Source organism: Clupea harengus, chromosome 11 (assembly GCF_900700415.2).
Source record: "Clupea harengus chromosome 11, Ch_v2.0.2, whole genome shotgun sequence".
Classification (NCBI taxonomy): domain Eukaryota; kingdom Metazoa; phylum Chordata; class Actinopteri; order Clupeiformes; family Clupeidae; genus Clupea; species Clupea harengus.
Window position 1 is genome coordinate 4,119,668 of NC_045162.1, and position 17,965 is coordinate 4,137,632.

Below are 17,965 nucleotides of genomic sequence, written 5' to 3' on the forward strand. Positions count from 1 at the left end.
GAAAGCCAGCACTGCTTTTGGTGTGGGTGGGGCAGCTGGTCAACGGCACAAAACGGTACAAAGCCACACAGGGGGAAATGGTGGAGCTCGTTCGGACTCTATGTAGAACTGCCTTCTGGGGAAAAAAAGGGGCTAGTCCAGGAAAAGGTTCGCCTGATTGTAGAGCCTTAGGGGTTTGCGGTTAAGAGAGCAGGCCAGCAGCGGAACACTTTGAATACAGAGCAGGAGAAATCACAGGGAACTGTAGGGAGAGCTAACAAAAAAAACAGAAGGCAAATGTATTCAACATTTTGGATTTTTCTTTTTTTGTCTGAACAGAGGTGGAAGGAGGGAGAGAGGATGGCAATACCAATAAGCTGGAGAGCACACTCAGAAGGTCTCTGTGCATGCAGAGGTCTTTACCTGAGCTGTACGAGTACGGCCCTTTGTCTGTCAAAGTAATGGGTGGAAATCAAAGGTGAAACATAACACCATATAAAACATTTCTGGTTTCCTTTTTTTTAATTGGGCTTTGGCTTTACCACTATAATAATGTTATCACTATGAAAGTATTACCATATCATTCACTGCACAAATGCTCTTTCCGAGTATTAAAACTAAAAAGTTATTTTGACTTAAAGGAGAAACTAACTACCTACTGACTAGAGAGCTGCAGTAGTGTATGGCTGTCTTACACACTAGACAGGACTTATACAGGATATATATACACTGCTAAAAAGGTTGAGGAACCTTCATCTGAAACACAGTGCATACTCTTCTATTCAGAGCTATTCAGAATACGTGCAATAACACACTAGGATTCTACATTAAAGAGGTGTGCACAGACAGACATGAGTTATAACCAATAATCACTCGTGCACAACTGCATCCACTGCGCACAGACAGACATAGGTTATAAACAATAATGTTGGTCTGCTGAGGGTAAGAGTGACAAGTGCTGAAGACAGGGCTGCCAAAGAGAGAACACAACGAACAACAACATAATGAGACGGAGAAACAGAGGAAGAACGACAGAGACAGAGAGAAGACAAGAAAGAAAAAGCTACGGACCAATGGACACAGACAGAAAATGTATGCGAGAGCGAGAGAGTTGAAGAGAGAGAGAGAGAAAGAGTTGGAGAGAGAGAGAGAGAAAGAGAGAGAGAGAGAGAGTGAGAGAGAGAGTTAGAGAGAGAGAGAAAGAGTTGGAGAGAAAGAGAGAGAGAGAAAGAGTTGGAGAGAGAGAGAGAGAGAGAGAGAGAGAGAGAGAGAGAGAGAGAGAGAGAAAGAAAGATAGATAAGGACCGAGGAAAGGAGAGCTGGGGTGTGGAGACGTACTCTGGAGGCGGCGTGTGGGGCTGTCTCCGTGCAGGGCTCTCCTCTGGACGTGGGGCGAGGGGTTGGGCAGGGGCATGGAGGACGAGTCGTGCGTCTGCATCTTGTACCAGTGGGGCTCGTCGTCCATCAGCGCCGTCTCCAGCTCGATCAGGATCTACACAGAACACACACACACAGAGACACACACACACAGAGACACACACACACACACACACACACACACACACACACAGAGACACACACACACACACACACACACACATGCACATACATACAGAATAGCATGCAGACACACACACGCACGCATGCACATGCAGAAAAATCACAGTTATTACTTGAACTAAATCAACTGTAAAAACACATGAAGACATTTGATTCTCATAGACATGATTGACTGTGGATTCACTGAGAACTAAATCTACTGTAAAAACACATGAAGACATTTGATTCTCATAGACATGATTGACTGTGGATTCACTGAGAACTAAATCTACTGTAAAAACACATGAAGACATTTGATTCTCATAGACATGATTGACTGTGGATTCACTGAGAACTAAATCTACTGTAAAAACACATGAAGACATTTGATTCTCATAGACATGATTGACTGTGGATTCACTGAGAACTAAATCTACTGTAAAAACACATGAAGACATTTGATTCTCATAGACATGATTGACTGTGGATTCACTGATAGTAGAATGACACTTCATGCTCTTAGAGAACAACCTCCTCCATGTTTTCTACACTTCAGCCTAGACCAACTGTACAAAACTATACAACACTGTTTAGCTATCATCCCCGCACAAAAACGAAACAAAAGTCTGATGTAGATGTGATGAAAAAAGTGAGCTATACCCTGTCACATCAATACACTGCTAAATAATCATAATTTATGAATGATGAGCCATAGTCTCATAATTTTAACAGCTTCATACAGAGTGTGTGTGTGTCTGTGTGTCATGTGTGTCATGTGTGTCATGTGTGTCATGTGTGACTATATATATGTGTGTGTGTGAAACCTGTGTGTCATGGCTCACCTCCCCGAGGAACTGGCTCTCCTCCTCGCGCACACGGGCCTGGTCCCAGAGCGTGACCTCCAGCATGCGCTCGCGGAACTCCCGCCGGTGCACGGGCGAGTACATAAAGGTCTGGTTCCACTTGGGCTCTAAAGATTTCTTTACCGTTTTTGTTCTTCTTTTGCTTTTGTCACTGGAGGAACAATAATTCAAACTGTTTTTATTTACCACCATGGTAGCGTACAATCGGAAGGGTGGCAAAAACAACAATAGCAACAACAACAAGAACAACCACTATGCACACAATCTGCAGTAGGGGCATTGCCAATAAAGTGTTCGCAAACCAAGCGACTGGCTCTCTTGAAGGGGCCACTTGCCTCTTCAGATGGTTCTTCCTATATTTCCTTTTAGGTAACCAATCAATACCATATTTTTGCTCTTCAAGGGTAAATACAATATAGGTTTAGAGGGTTGTAAGAAGTATGTCAAAGTTTGCCTACAGGCAACTATAACACCTACGAACAAGAGGATGTTCTTTTGAGGGTGCCTTCAATAACCTTTCTAACTGAACAAAGGCCAAACTTCACCAAACTCTTAAAAAAAAACATTACTATGATATTTTGGTACATTTCACAGCATTCCATGGCAATAAAGCAAACTTAATCTGCTATGATACCATGACCAGCCTGATTGACACTACAAGCTCCTCTGTTAAGTGAAAACTCTTGTCAAACCTTGTCAATGTCAGAACAGACAACAGACACATCGAGCACCATTACAAACACCACTACTCCTCTCCTGCCAGCTCAAACCCAGATAGCAACTCACTCCAGACTCCATCTGCCCCAGACTGCCCCCATGTCTGCCCCAGACTGCCCCATGACTGCCCCAGACTGCCCCAGACTGCCCCATGTCTGCCCCAGACTGCCCCCTGTCTGCACCAGACTGCCCCAGACTGCCCCATGTCTGCCCCAGACTGCCCCCTGTCTGCACCAGACTGCACCAGACTGCCCCATGTCTAGCACCAGATCAGGCTAAGATCCATTGGGATCCACTGACTGCTGTCTGGGAAGTATGTTTTTTCTAGTTCTTCTTTAGGTAGACACAGGCTCCTTTTCAACTGAGCCAAAAGAATATCAATATGGTGCTGCAGGGCTACAACACACAATGCACTCGACAACACAACACAACACAGCACAGCACAGCACAGCACAGCACAACACGGACACCGTATTCTTCCCTAGCTCACCTGCTGCATAACTTGCTCTGACTGAAAACAGGGAGATGTTAGCGTAGCGTGGTAACTGCCCCTACCCTTACCTTCTGTCGGGGAGGAAGAAGATTTTGACGTAGGGGTTCCTGGGCCGGTCGTCCTCCCTGGGAGGCAGATCCTTGGCTCCCAGGATGGTGACGATGAGCTGATGGCCCACCTTGTCATACCAGAGTTTGACCTGCAGGGACACCAGAGCGAGGAATGACATCCTTTCCCACAGTGAGAAGGAGAGAACCATGGGTCCTCTTTGAGATGTGTAGGCACAAGTGATCAATTAAAAATCTGCTGCTGTGGGTAACATATGATCTATGTCATAGGCCAACACTATGCACACATTAATATAGTTAATTATTGATAGATGATACACATGGCCATTGGTGCAAGTTGCCAAACTGACCAAATTAATCTAATAACATTTAACAGGTACAGTACCATTAGGCCCTTTCAAGTGTTTTAGTATAGGCAAACACTTCATTACAACTTTGTGTGTGTGTGTGTGTGTGTGTGTGTGTGTGTGTGTCCAATTCTAAAGTATCAGCGCTCATACCAACCTGCTATTGCAGTACCAGCAAAGACAGTAAATACATTTCTACAGCTTTATCAATCAAGATGATCATGCCGTGGTGCATGAGAAGGCAATGACACTCGCCCGCCGGTCAGAAGTATGGACAAAACAAGAGCGTGCTTAGAAGACCAAAGAGAGAGAGAGAGAGATGGCTAAACTGACTTCATCTACTGCAAGCACTGAAGCCAGAGAGCACTTCTAAGCTCTTGCCCATACTTGCTTGTGCAGTGCGCACGGAAAGGAAACGGTTCTGCACCAGTCGGTACAAACATTTCCGCTTGTTTTTATTTTTGAATTGTTTGTTTGTTTGTTTGTTTGTTTTTTGGCACTGTGCTCTTAATGGCAGGTCATGCAGCAGAAGCAAGACAAAGCATTCACCGTGTCGAGGAAACAAAAGCAGAGTATCTGTAACAACGGGATTCAGGTCAAACAAATTGTACCATAGTGTATGTGACAGTGAGGGGGAGTGTGGCAAGGAAGTGGCAAGGAACAATACACTTACTTTGCTCACACCTCACGTGACGGCTGTACTACGTCAGATAAAAGAGAAAACTGTCTGGAGACTTAGTAGTTGTTGTTTTATATTTGTTATACCCACCCCTCCTGCTGAGGGGAGAGAATGCAGCTAGCTCGACTTTAAATCGTCATTCTCCATCACCTGGGCTAGGTAGAGCATTAAGCCATAGAGGACACATGCTGTACATTAATGGCACAGGCCACATAAACCCCCTGAGACTTTTTGAAGGGCACTCCTCTGTCCTCCAGGAAGGCTTGCTAACGGTGTCGCTTGCTACCACTACTCATGGGTCTTTATAAGTGAACATGCTAACGGTTTCGCTAGCTACCACTAATCATGGGTCTTTAGAAGTGAGCATGTTGGGTGCTAATGCTGTCGCTTGCTACCACTACTCATGGGTCTTTAGAAGTGAGCATGTTGGGCTGGCAGTAATCTATGGTACACAGACTTATCATGTTGTCTGTCTATTCATGAAAATGTGCATTGTGATACATAGACATGACATACATATGCCAAGGTTGTTGTTTTTTAATCTAGCCACGTGTACAGTATGTGTGTGATTACCGTGTAGAGATAAGTCCTCCTATATCCAGTACTTGTACAGTATGTGTGTGATCTGCGTGCAGAGATAAGTCCTCTTATATCCAGTGGAAGTATTTAGTGTAAATCCCGGGTCCCCCAAAAAGACGAGTCATCGCAGGGCGGACTCCTGGTCCCTCGGTTTTCCACAGGAATAAGGTACAATTTGCTTTTTCACCATGACAAACCAGCCTCTGTGCTTCAGTGGAAAATGCAGTCTGCTTTCTAACGGGGACAGTAAACTGTTTCCTGCCCTTGCAGCACGAAACTGTTGCTCCACATATTGATGTTGTCTGCAGTTCAGTACGTTAATATCTGCCCAAGCCGAATTCCTCGCGTATGGCTATGTGAGGTATTTATACTTTTAGCAGAAAATAGAGACCATAAGAGAGACCACTGATGAGCCCAGGCTGCAGGCCTCGGTCTCTGTCCTGGCCCTTGGCACCAGGGGCTGTTGGCCGCCACAGTGTGAGACATTTAAGTCCAACCCTGCCTCATAGGTGAGGAGTATCAGGAGTCGGTACAGTTTCGTGTTACGTGGAAAAACCTTGTTTATCTGTCCCACAGAACACTGTAACGCTAAAACTTTTAAATAGGGGCCATCTACCATTGCCACGGTTCCACAAGAGAGCCGACTATAGGCCACACAAAGGGCCTCAGAAGAGAACATGTGTGAACAATTTAAGACGCCATGATGAAAAGATGAGTTGTGTAGGTTGGCAATAGTTGAGGGCCTCTTTTAAGTTTATAACTCGGTTAGTCATGCAAACAGACCCAGGGTCTCATCAAAGTGATTAAAGATGGTTAATATAAGAATTAAAGAACAATAATAACAAAAATAATAATACAAATAATAATGATAATACTAATACTAATAATAATACAACTAATAATAATATTTAATAATAGGGATGCAGTCACATCTCCGCATTTTCCAAACTAGAAGCGATTGAGTGAAGAAGGTACGGAAGAAGAGAGAAGAAGAGACTGAGGAGAAAAGGCTGTCTTCCAGACAGGCTCCATTACCTGCACCCTAGGGGCAGAAGGCGAACTTCTTCTACTAAGGCTTTGGCTCTAGGTGGAGGCAACATTAAACGAAAGGGTGGGAGAAAAAAAAGGAAAGAGGGAAAAAAAAGAATTGCAATAAAACCTGAAACCCCCAAAAGGACACTTTTCTCACACACACACACACACACACACACACACACACACACACACACACCATCCAGCCCTCTCTCTCTCGCTCTCTTTCTCTCTCTCTTTCACACACACCATCCAGCCCTCAGCTCTCTCTCTCTCTCTCTCTCTCTCTCTTTCCCTCTCTCAGGGGAGATCCTGCCACTGTGCTGCTTATTTTCTCTCTCTCTTCCAAACTTGGCCATTTGCATATATTTGCATCCCCAAATGAGTTATTACGGGTTATTGTTTGGATGTCTTGGCGGAGGCCTCCTGGAAGCCATGCCACTCCCAATCCCCACAGAGATCGCACTCCATAACAAGACTTCCTGATGACTCATCAGCCCCCCCCACACACACACACACCCACACCACCCACACGCACAGCACACACACACTCAACCCCCCCCCCCCCAACCCCCCAGTTAATTTTCTTGCTTCGCTCCACCTGCTCTTGTGGTGCCTGAGAGAACTTCCCCGTGTCTCTGCGTCAGAGTGACGCCAGTTTGGCCATTGAGTGACTGCGAGCGCGTTCCTGTCGCTAACAAAAGAGTTAGCTGCGGGGTCCTGTGACTCACCACGGGAGAGCAATCCAACCGCGCTGCCTTTTCAGACTACCGTCTTTTTAACACAGGCGCACTGTAAGCATCTCCCAAGGTCCCTCCGAGCGCTTCAGACGTTCAGGGGAAATATGATGCATTTCACGGGAGACGTGCTCCGAGAGGTTAAAGTGAAAAGCTCAGTTTTGATTGTGATTGTTGACCATTCCTTTTGAGCGGTCTTTGAGCGGAATGTCAAGTTCAATTTCTCAAAGTTCCAATAGTCACAGGAATGCGTTCTCAGCCATGTTTTAACTCTAAAGGCTATTAAGATGCACTCCTGCTGAATGTTTAAATAAAAATAAATAATGTACAGATTTCATGTATAAACATGTCTCATTTATATGCAATATATCATAGCAAACGATATATTAAACTATTCATAATAAACTACTATACTATATCGTAATAAACGAAAACAAGTCTCAGCTGACTCTCGACCACGTATTGTGTTACCTCTCGAGACGACAGCAGTCCAAACGCACTGTCGTTACCACAGCCGCACTCATCCATTCTGCCTCAATTTCCTTAAGAACCGCAACATCTTAGACGGCCTAAAGTGACACTGAACTGCCGTGTAATCTAGCCTGGCGCTTGTCACCGGGAGCAACCACCTGTCGCTCCGTCTCGCCCTCCCCTGAGAGGATATCTTTACAGAGAGACAATGAGCTACACGGAGGCACGAGGCGACGCAGCCATCCATTACTCTCCGGAGGTGCTGGGCCGCGTCCAGGCCGGGAGACTGACGCCCGTGGAGCCGGGCCAAGGACTCTTCCCGCAGTCGTGTCGCCGATGTTCCCCTCTCCCTGTCTCCCGCTCCCCCCTTGCCTGTGTTTGCACATTTTCTAACAGCCCCTCATCAGGTGATAACAACACCACCGGCTGGCTGCCCTGGGACCAGTGGAGCACCAGAGATGCTGGCGGTGCTGCACCGCTGTGCTGATCTCAGTCTCAAACATTACTATGTGGATTTAAGCAGGGCAAAGGGGCCGATACACAGTAATGACACAACACCTAACAAGTAAATAACAAGGCAATCTATGAATAAAGATTCTATATAATTCAGTAATTCTACTGTTGTTCTACACAGTATAAAGTAACTCACAACAAAGGGTATTACAGCAGTGGCGTAGCGTGGGGTGTGCGGGGTGTGCGGACCGCACAGGGCGGCCAATCGAATGGGGGCGGCCAATCGAATGGGGGCGGCCAATACTATAATTGTATTACTTTCTTGTGATTTTCTTTTTTGCTGTAATTTTTTGATAATAGTTGTTTTCCCAAATGGCCGAATTTAGAATATGGGGCTGTTTTGTAGTGGCGCGGTCTCCCTAGGGTCCACTTTGCAACGTATTAGTTCGACAGCTTGTAAACAATCTCCCGTGACCTGCGCGTGTGAAACTCTTGGTGGAACGTCTCTGTGTTTAGTGCCAAATTGTACTTCTGGACTGCATTCTGCAACATTTTCAAGCAGGGTATCCTAAGTTTTTGAAGAACATTATACACAGATGTTTCTACTGGTTGTTTTCATATTTCATATCAGCATTCTTTACACACAAATAGGTAAGGTAATACATGCGCTGGCTTAACTCTTCGTGTTAATATGTGTCAATATGAACTCATGAATATGAACTCTTTCATACAAAGTTGCACAGGCACCCTGAGGGTTTCGACCTTCTCCGTATTATAATTTGATCAGTTAAATCGAGGAGACTATAACATCAGCTAGATAACTAGCTATCATTTTATGTAAATGGAACTCTTCCATTTAATACGTTTAAGGTTATTACAAATTTCCTTAGCTAGCTAATTAGCTAGCATAACTAGGTAACTAGTATAACTAGGTAACCATAGCAACCAGCTCAAAGTGGATACGTTTGTCCTCACCGCCTTCTTTACCATGCATTTCGTTAGCAGCTGTTTTGTCACTCAGAAAATGAAATAGATTTTAGTTCTATTCTCCTTACAAAGTGCTAATTATTATTATTTTTCTGTACACAGAAGAAGATTCAAGGTTTCGGGGGATGTTCTTTTTATGACGCTAGGACAAAGACTCGCGGAGCTTCAAAGTCATATATTGACAACAATAACAAAAATTCGCACCAGTAGGAAATCCTCCTTGATATGAAGGAGGGCGGCGAATTTGGCTACCGCACAGGGCGGCCAAAACACCCGCTACGCCACTGTATTACAGGGTATTTGGTGAGTGGGGAAGACAAGTTTATACTTTACTTGATGACTTTGTTTATACTTCGGATGCAGCATTATTAAAGAACACACTACGGCCATTAATCAAGGGGACCTTTTTCTCTCTGTGTCCACACGCAGCAGCAGCAATGATGCATTGTGGGTACTCACTGAGAGCTGTCCAGACAAGTATTGAGGGGCGTCTCGCAGCATCCCAGAGCTCATGGGAGACGTGACGGAGATGGAGGGCCGGTCCATCTTCTGCGACTCGAACGAGCTCGAACCTGAAGAGCAACCGAGACCGACACCGGGAAGAAGAGAAGAAGAGAAGAAGAGAGAAAGAGATCACAGGGAGAAGGGGAAGAAGAGAGAAAGAGATCACAGGGAAGAAGAGAAGAAGAGAGAAAGAGATCACAGGGAAGAAGGGAAGAAGAGAGAACGAGATCATTTTGTGAGCTAGCAACCCGATCCTGTGAAACGTTCTACTTTATTCACTTGATCACAATTATGGAGTCGTATCAATAACTCTCTTCACTCACTGTGATAGGTACTCAAAGATTAAGAACAGCACAGCATGAAACGCATTAAAACAGGGACTTAAACACTGGGAAAGGCTGAGTGACACGGAGATAAGAAGGTTACATGACCAAAAGATCCCAGAGAATGACAGAATAAATCTGCTTCTCAGAAAGCGTGCTTCTTTACACAGGAACAGCTGATGCAGCATGGACTCCACTCTACTCACTTGATTCCAGTTGTGCGTGTGTGCTGTCTGGTATCCTTGGAATATCTCTGCAGTGAGAGAAAGAGAGGGAGAGAGAGAGAGAGGGAGAGAGAGAGAGAGGGAAATGGAAAGAGATGGATAGAGAGAGAGAGAGAGAGAGAGAGAGAGAGGGAGAGAGAGAGAGAGGGAAATGGAAAGAGATGGAGCGAGAGAGAGAGAGAGAGAGAGAGGGAGGGGGTGAGAGAGAGAGAAAGAGAAATGGAAAGAGACAGAGAGAGAAAGAGAGACGGAGGCGAGCGGGATCAATTAGAGTTAATGCAGAGAGCATGGGGTTTAAATGACCCTAAGCACCACATTAGTCTTCATTCTCCTGGCAGTTCACTCTGCATTACAACACAGATCAGATATGGGAACGGACGACAGCCCAGGAGCTTGTGAGGAGGACGCTTCACAAACAGAGAGTTTTGGGGGCTAACCACACGCACGGCACAGGGCGGCTGTGCGACCGCAGGACGATTAGGCATGATGGGAAATGTGTCGTGCTGAAAACCCTCGAGTGAAGCATCTTAGTCTGTTTTGATCAGACACTCAGTTTATCAACCACTAGCAGACTACAGGCTCTCACTAAACGTCCCAGTGTGCACATGTGTATTGCACAGTGTATTTCACATGTGCACACTGCACATATGAAATAAACAACTATTCACTTATTAATGATTAAACTAGCGATGTGAGACGTGACATTACCTTTATTGGTGTGACTGAATGATTGTTAAAATAAATCAATAAAGATATACAGTACAACTATATATAGTTATATGAACTACTGTCCTGTATTCTGTACTGTTTACAGCCTAAAGATATACGTTATCTTCGAGCTATCGACCGCGAGGACTCACCCAATGGGTCGCGAGACCACTAGTTCCACCTGAGGCTCGGGCTTTGATTCTAGAATGATATTGTAAACTTCTTTAAAAGTGGCTCCTTGTAATATCCTGCCGTTCCACTCCAGAACCTGGTCACCTGGAACACAAAAGGAGCAGTTATGCAACAACCTACTCCCACCCACGCCTCTCTCCCAGGCCACCAGTGTAGGTACATACATAGGTGCTGGGCAAAGGCTGAACAAGGAAAAGAAAAATGTCTCGGAGTACAGAAGGCACAGGCACTTCCTGTGGGTAAAAAAAACTCCCAGATGACACATGAAAAGTTTGCGGAACATTTTTAGACGGAGATTTGCAATGTGTATATTTAGATTTACCATATATAGACGAGTATTAAAGTTATTGACGTGTGAAACAGAGTGACTATGGCTAATCAATTAAAATGTTAAAAGATTATTATCTGTGCATTAAGACATACTGTTTAAAGTGAACATTTGTGTGTGTGTGTGTGTGTGTGTGTGTGTGTGTGTGTGTGTGTGTGTGTGTGTGTGTGTGTGTATACCTGGTCTAAGGTGACCAACGGTGTCCGCTAAGCTTCCTTTCCTCACTTTGGTGATGAAAGCGCATAGTCTACCTGATCCTGTCATCTTGCCACCCACCACCTGTAGATCACACAGAGAACAGACCCACAGATGAAGAGGCATCACAAATCACAACACACACACACACACACACACACACACACACACACACACACACACGAAGAACTAACACCTTCTTGTTCATGCACACACCTCTTATAGTGTGGCTAAATGTGTTCAGTTAAAATGTATTACACAGTCTTCACTAGTTTCTTCACTTTGCACCACATCACCCAGACAAATTCCTTGTCTGGGAAAATCTATTTGATCAATTTATAGTCATGTAAAAATAAGTCAGAAAAAAACGGTTCTGAATGTCCAGTTCTGTTTAGTTCCCCATGCCATATTATAAACGTGTAAGGTCTGCTTCCGTTCTGTGTAGTTCCTGAGCCGCTGTCCCTGGTGCTGAAATGCTAAAAAGGGTCCCCATGCCGCTGTCCATGGTGCTGAAATGCTCAAAAGGCCTGGAGGGGGAGAGGCTGGCGTCTCACAAGCTCATGAACCTATCTCCCTCTTTTGAACATCATACAAATAAAATCCCTGTTAATGGAGTCCCTGTACTAACACACAAAAGGAGATTACGCTGGGAAAGAGAGATGGGGGGGTCTAAATGAAATGGCTTTACATAACTGGAAGCGCAGCAGAGCCGTAGGGGTGTGTGTGTGTGTCGGTGTGTGTGTGTGTGTGTGTGTGTGTGTGTGTGTGTGTGTGTGTGTGTGTGTGTTTGTTTGTTTGTGCGATAGCACTGTAGTAAAACATGAAGAGTCACATACACAAACGCACAGCTATTCAGTCATATCTCTGGAACAGTAGTGGTGCCACCCCATCATTCCTCTCTCACGGCCAGCATCACTCTCCAAATGGGGAGGCAGACTCAGGGGGGGGCTTCCTCATGTAGTATTTCTACACTCAATATAACGAGCAGTAGTACCGTTTGAAAGGGCTGGTATACATTACAAACTCCATAGCTTTGAAAAGGAAAAGACTTCTTCTAGATGCTAACATTATTGGACGAGTAATGATCAGCGGCATTACGTCTCGATACAACTAGTGGAATTTCCAAAGGGAAAATCAGGTCATGACTGCTGTGATAAGAAGCCAGTTAAAATGACTGCTGACATTGAAACAGACTGATTAACTAACTGGGTTGATTCTGACGGGTTCTTGCACTGTAGGCGAGGAACAAGGGCAAGAAACAGAACTGGGCTCTGACCTCATAGCTCATAAGGTACCCCCATCAAAAAAGATATTTCACTTTTGGTGTCGCATTATTGAAGATATTAACGATATGGGAAAGTGTTGCACATGAGGTCATTATATGTTGTATATTCATGGTAAGGCACTACTCATTTTGGAACCATAACAGAGATGGAAATGAGCGACAGCTAGAGGTGTTTGTGAGGAAACCTGGTAAAGAGAGAATTTTTGGGGAAACTGAATGCATGAATAAACTGGCAGAGTTTCAGTCCAGCTGAGGGTAAGATGATGTAGGTACACTGGAATTCGTCCATTGTGGTTGACTTTAATCAGTAACTTGTCTATGGGTTCCCCCGGAAACTACGTCAGGTTTTACCTGTCATAAAAATGTAACCTGATGCTTTTCTTAACCACGCCCACCTGAGCGTGGATAATAGCCGCATCTCCCCAGATGTGACTCTCTCTCTGTCGGCGCCCACCTGGCCAGGACCTCTTCAGCTCTCCCTCCCGGCCTCGACCGAGGAGCAAGCCTCTTTGACCTCCTCTCACCTCAGGCATCGCCTGCACACGGTGAAGAACTACTCTCTTTGTTCTCACTTCTTACGGCCGACATATGCCTAAGATTTCAGTCACCGAACTGATAAGTGAGACGCAGTAAGTTTAGCGAAAGCAGCTAACGATAGACCTGCTAGCTAACTCCACACAACGGGAACAAAAGGCAGACTGCAACGTTCTGAGCGATCAAATCCTCCGATCTAAACTGCAGGGACACAGACATCACAGCAAGGACAACTTTCTCCATTTACGGACGGCATCATCCCTTCTCTGCCTTATCCACGTCGGACCAGCCCAACACTTTTCCCAAAGGACTGGTAACTGACATTAACTGGGCATTTAGCTATCCTAGCTATTCACAACCTGGCTAAGCATAAGACTGTTTACATGCCATTGTTCATGTGTTTCATATGTTTTGTTTACTGAACGTAACTGTGATATATATGTTCATTGTTAGCTGGTAGTTGGCTTCGCCACACCATCTAAGGGTTATCGTTAGGATTGCTTCTCAGACACATCGAGTCTTGCATGCATCACTAACCATTTCCCTCTTTCCTAACATGGCATCTTAATCGCGCACGATTACACATACATTGGCCTTCACATAGCCTCACACGCGAAGAGAATACTCGAACTTCGCGCTGCATATAGGCTCGTCCTTGTTCACATCACATGTATGTTCGCGTACGTGCACACACATGCACGCGGAACTACGGTGATCAGACAAAGGAACACACACACACATTCTTTCTGGCGCGCTCCTAACAGCGCAACCCCGAGCTCACCAGCTCACACACACATCCCCACATTCCTTCAATTCATTGGTTAGTTACATTTAGCTAGATTACATATTGTGTGTTATTTTCGTATCATTGTGTGAATAAATACTTTGATTTATATACGCTGGTTTATTTAATGTTGCACAAGAATGGACGTTGCCAACCTCTTCTATTCAGAATTCTAATGACCTTCAACTATACTATTGGTAAGGTAACTTTGGTTGTAGTTAATAATTGAATTATTAATCGGAGTTCCAAATTGATAGTATAATATATTTTATGAGACTGATATGTTTAACGAGACTGATTTGTGGATTATCATTATTTTGACCACGTGGAGGACACTACACTTTGTGTGGCGCCCCCTAGGTGTTCAACTTAACTGATCTGCCTTTGTGTTGAATGGTTGATGCCTGTCCAATCGGGTGAGATTACCAACATATTGTTGCTGTTGCAAGGACAGCACCAGTGTGTCTTGGTGGCCCTCGCAAAGACGGTATCACAATTTACACACAATTGCACCCACATTCACCCGGCTCCTGCTCACAGGGTAAGTTACCTACATAGTCTGGTACTCCCATGTGAGGCGGGTACCAATTTCACCTACAATGACATGGGGTAGTTTTCAGCTCTCTCTAGCCCAGCTGAGTGTAAGATGACATGGGGTAGTTTTCAGCTCTCTCCAGCCCAGCTGAGGGTAAGATGACATGGGGTAGTTTTCCTGCAGACTGAATGCATGGACCAACTCCTAATCCCAGGTGGTGGGTCATGGAGAGGCAGTGAGGGTTCTATGCCGTGGGGGCTGGGGGGGGTTAGGGGTTGGGGGAGTTGGAGCGGGGCGTCTCACCTTAAGACCCAGCAGTGCTCCGGAGTCGCGGGGCACGCTCCCGTCCTTTAGCCGCTTGTTCAGCAGGATCCTCCCGATCAGACGCTCCCCGTCTTTAGACGGCTGCCAAGTCACCGGGTGCTAAGGGGTCAAAGCAACAACAAGCCTTTTGTTTTACAACCCGCACTCTCTCTCTCTCTATCTCTTTTGCACTCACTCTCTCTCTCTCTCTCTCTCTCACACACACACACACACAATCATACACACATACACAGGCACAAACATACACACACACGCTTCCAGTTGAGCTCAGCCAACAAAAACACAACAGCCATGGCAGTGACAGTGAAGGGGTGGGGGAGTTTCTTCAGGACTGATTCCCCCCCCCGCCTAAAAAAAAGAGCAATCACACAAGCTCCGCTTTTTCGCTTCCGTGACATTCTGGATTATCATTGCCACCTAACTTTCTCTCTTCCTGTGGTTACGCAACATTATAATCTCCAGGGATTAGCCCACAGCCAAATTAGATGATTTCAGACAGGACGGCTCTAAGCCTCGTATTAATTTTTGTGGTCTTGCCAACCGGCTTATTTTAGTAAATACCTTTCATCCATATTCAAGACAAAGAAAGCGATCCTGATGAAAAAGAGTCAAATGGGTCTAGGTGATTTTGGGGATTTGCCACCCGAGGAGAGTGCACTAAAACAGCCGGACTGACTGAACAATCGCTAGGGCAATCTGGCAGGCACATAATATGGATAAATTAATATCATATCAAATTAAATAAAATAAACAGAGATGATATAATACACTGACAGGTGATTGCTAAATTAACAGCACAATACCTGAACATTTTCCTATAAGACATTAAATACCTCATCTCAGTCCTCAGAGCATGACAGGCAAAACAGGCCAATCGTGATCCTCAAACTTATGTTCAAGTTTCAATGATCCTCTGGTTTGAGCCGGCTGTTTAGGAAGCAGAGCTTGTGTGATGGTATAAGAGAGTGACATGCACCCCGACCCCCCCCCCCCTTCAGCAAAGCCCCCACCCCGCCAGAGCCTGATGGAGGGAACTGGAGCGCAGCGGAGAGGACGGAGTAGAGAGGAGGAGGAAGAGTGCATAAGGGGGTTGTGGGTGGTATACAGAGGACCTTCGTCTCATTTCCCACTCACAATGCACCCCACTGAACCCCACCCACCCATCCCCCCACCCCCGACATATCTCCACCTCCATCTCTGCCTCTACGTCCAACCCTTTCCCCAGCCTCCGCCTCCAGCCCACTCCACCGCCCTGCCTGCCGCCCTCAGAGGCACACGCCCTCAGGTGGAACAACAGGAAGCACATGGAATGGAGGAGGGGAGGGGGGGGGGACAGAAAGCCAATGAGGTTACCTACAGCAAAGGAGTGATGGAGAACGCAAAGAAAAACAAACACTGACACCCACATGTACATGCAAAAAAGTGATGGACAGCATGACAAGGTATTGAAGAAAAGATACAGAAAAGAAAACAAATACCACAGCTATGTGACAGTGGAAGGGAAAAAAGAGAAACATAACTTTGTCTGTGCCAAAAAAAACTAAAATTAAATTAAATGGGAAAATAAAATCGAATGAAGTTCATTTCGAACTTCAAAAACAAACCAATCCAACCCTCTCTGGAAAAAGTGCGAGTGCGAGTGTTCTCTGTGTTGTTTCCAGAACGTTCCTAAGGAGCTGGGGGGGTCATAATGGCGTTGAGAGGTGCAGTGCAGAGGTGCAGTGCAGAGCAGGTGGAGGCCAGTGAAGGGGGGGGGGGGGGGGCATCCCTGTGCTATTAGCATATTAGCATGGCGATCGAACATGGCAAAGACCAGCATGAACTGAGGGGCAGATGTACGTACGTTAGAGAGCGCAGCAGAAACAGTGACTCGGCCACTCCACATGAAGCGCTTGCTGTGCATTATCATTCGATGAGAATGCACTAAACCTGCGGCTGATAGTATAATCAACACACGCCACCTTATCATTCGATGAGAATGCACTAAACCTGCGGCTGATAGTATACTCAACACACGCCACCTTATCATTCGATGAGAACGCACTAAACCTGCGGCTCATAGTATAATCAACACACGCCACCGCCTTCTAACTGATTCTAACTAATTAGAACTCGATCTAACAAACTCATTTTTGACGCCTGCAACTGAACTGTATTTTTCAATCCTGGGCGCAGTTTAATGGAATCATGGAACCGCCGACCGACATTACAAAGTGTCAAATGTTTCGCGATAAGGAAATAGACGTATATGCTAATAAGATGTCATCAAACAGGGAGATAATACAGGGCAGTAATTCTACACCACTCAAAAAATACTCTGACTATTTGTGTCGCAATAACACACTAATTCACTAGTGGATGAAGTGAAAAAGGTGATGGCAAGACAAGGAAAGGCAAACAAAAGTTTGCTGGTGCTCAGAATACTGATTCCATTGTTTCTGGAAGTTTCTCCTATCCACGCGCCTACACCTGCTTTCATAAGGCAGAAATATTTCACCGCAAAACAGAACACGGAACACGTAATCCGTCACACCTTTAGCTTCTCCACCCATCATATGGCCATAACGCCCACTTTTCCCACGAGCCTCCCACAAATGCATTTAAGTCAGAAGAGCGCGTCTTGCCATTCTGTGCTCCTGTAGGTTTTAGCCGTGTGCGGTCTGTTATCATATACCATGTCATGTATTTAGGCGCGCATTGTGATGAAATTACACCTAAAAGGGTCGCTAACGTGATTGTACATCTGCCCCTGAGAGAGAGAAAGAGAGAGAGAGAGAGAGAGAGAAAGGGAGAGAGAAGGAGAACGAGTGAGAGAGAGAGAGAGAGAGTGAGAGTGAGAGAGAGAGAGAGTGAGTGAGTGAGAGAGAGAGACTCCCCACATGCATCCAGGGGCCATCATTCCTAGGGTGCAAACAGACAGTCGAGTTGTGTATGGATGCTCTTTGATTTGAGGGAGTGATGGTGGGGAGGGGAATCTCGAGAAAAAAGTATCAAAGCAACAGTTGCCAGGATGCAAACCACAGTGCAAGCCAGAAAGAACTCTCCACCTCCTCTCTCCACCTCCTCTCTCCACCACACCCAGCAA

At 45.5% G+C, this 17,965-nt stretch overlaps 1 protein-coding gene across 16 annotated transcripts in view; it reads right to left on the minus strand.

Moving 5' to 3' along the window:
• Window positions 1-17,965, minus strand: part of rims2a (regulating synaptic membrane exocytosis 2a) — a 165,701-nt gene that overhangs the window by 90,445 nt on the left and 57,291 nt on the right. For 10 of the 16 annotated variants that reach the window (XM_031576510.2, XM_031576502.2, XM_031576500.2 and 7 more), the window contains 10 exons: window positions 14,860-14,979; window positions 11,403-11,502; window positions 10,856-10,979; window positions 9,978-10,024; window positions 9,404-9,516; window positions 6,300-6,347; window positions 3,660-3,790; window positions 2,361-2,553; window positions 1,318-1,471; window positions 403-429 (listed from right to left, as the gene is read on the minus strand). In XM_031576510.2, coding sequence (XP_031432370.1) covers window positions 403-429; window positions 1,318-1,471; window positions 2,361-2,553; window positions 3,660-3,790; window positions 6,300-6,347; window positions 9,404-9,516; window positions 9,978-10,024; window positions 10,856-10,979; window positions 11,403-11,502; window positions 14,860-14,979 — 1,057 coding nt within the window. The remainder of the gene's footprint in view (window positions 1-402; window positions 430-1,317; window positions 1,472-2,360; window positions 2,554-3,659; window positions 3,791-6,299; window positions 6,348-9,403; window positions 9,517-9,977; window positions 10,025-10,855; window positions 10,980-11,402; window positions 11,503-14,859; window positions 14,980-17,965) is intronic. The other 6 variants (XM_031576503.2, XM_031576508.2, XM_031576497.2 and 3 more) reach the window with 5 other exon arrangements.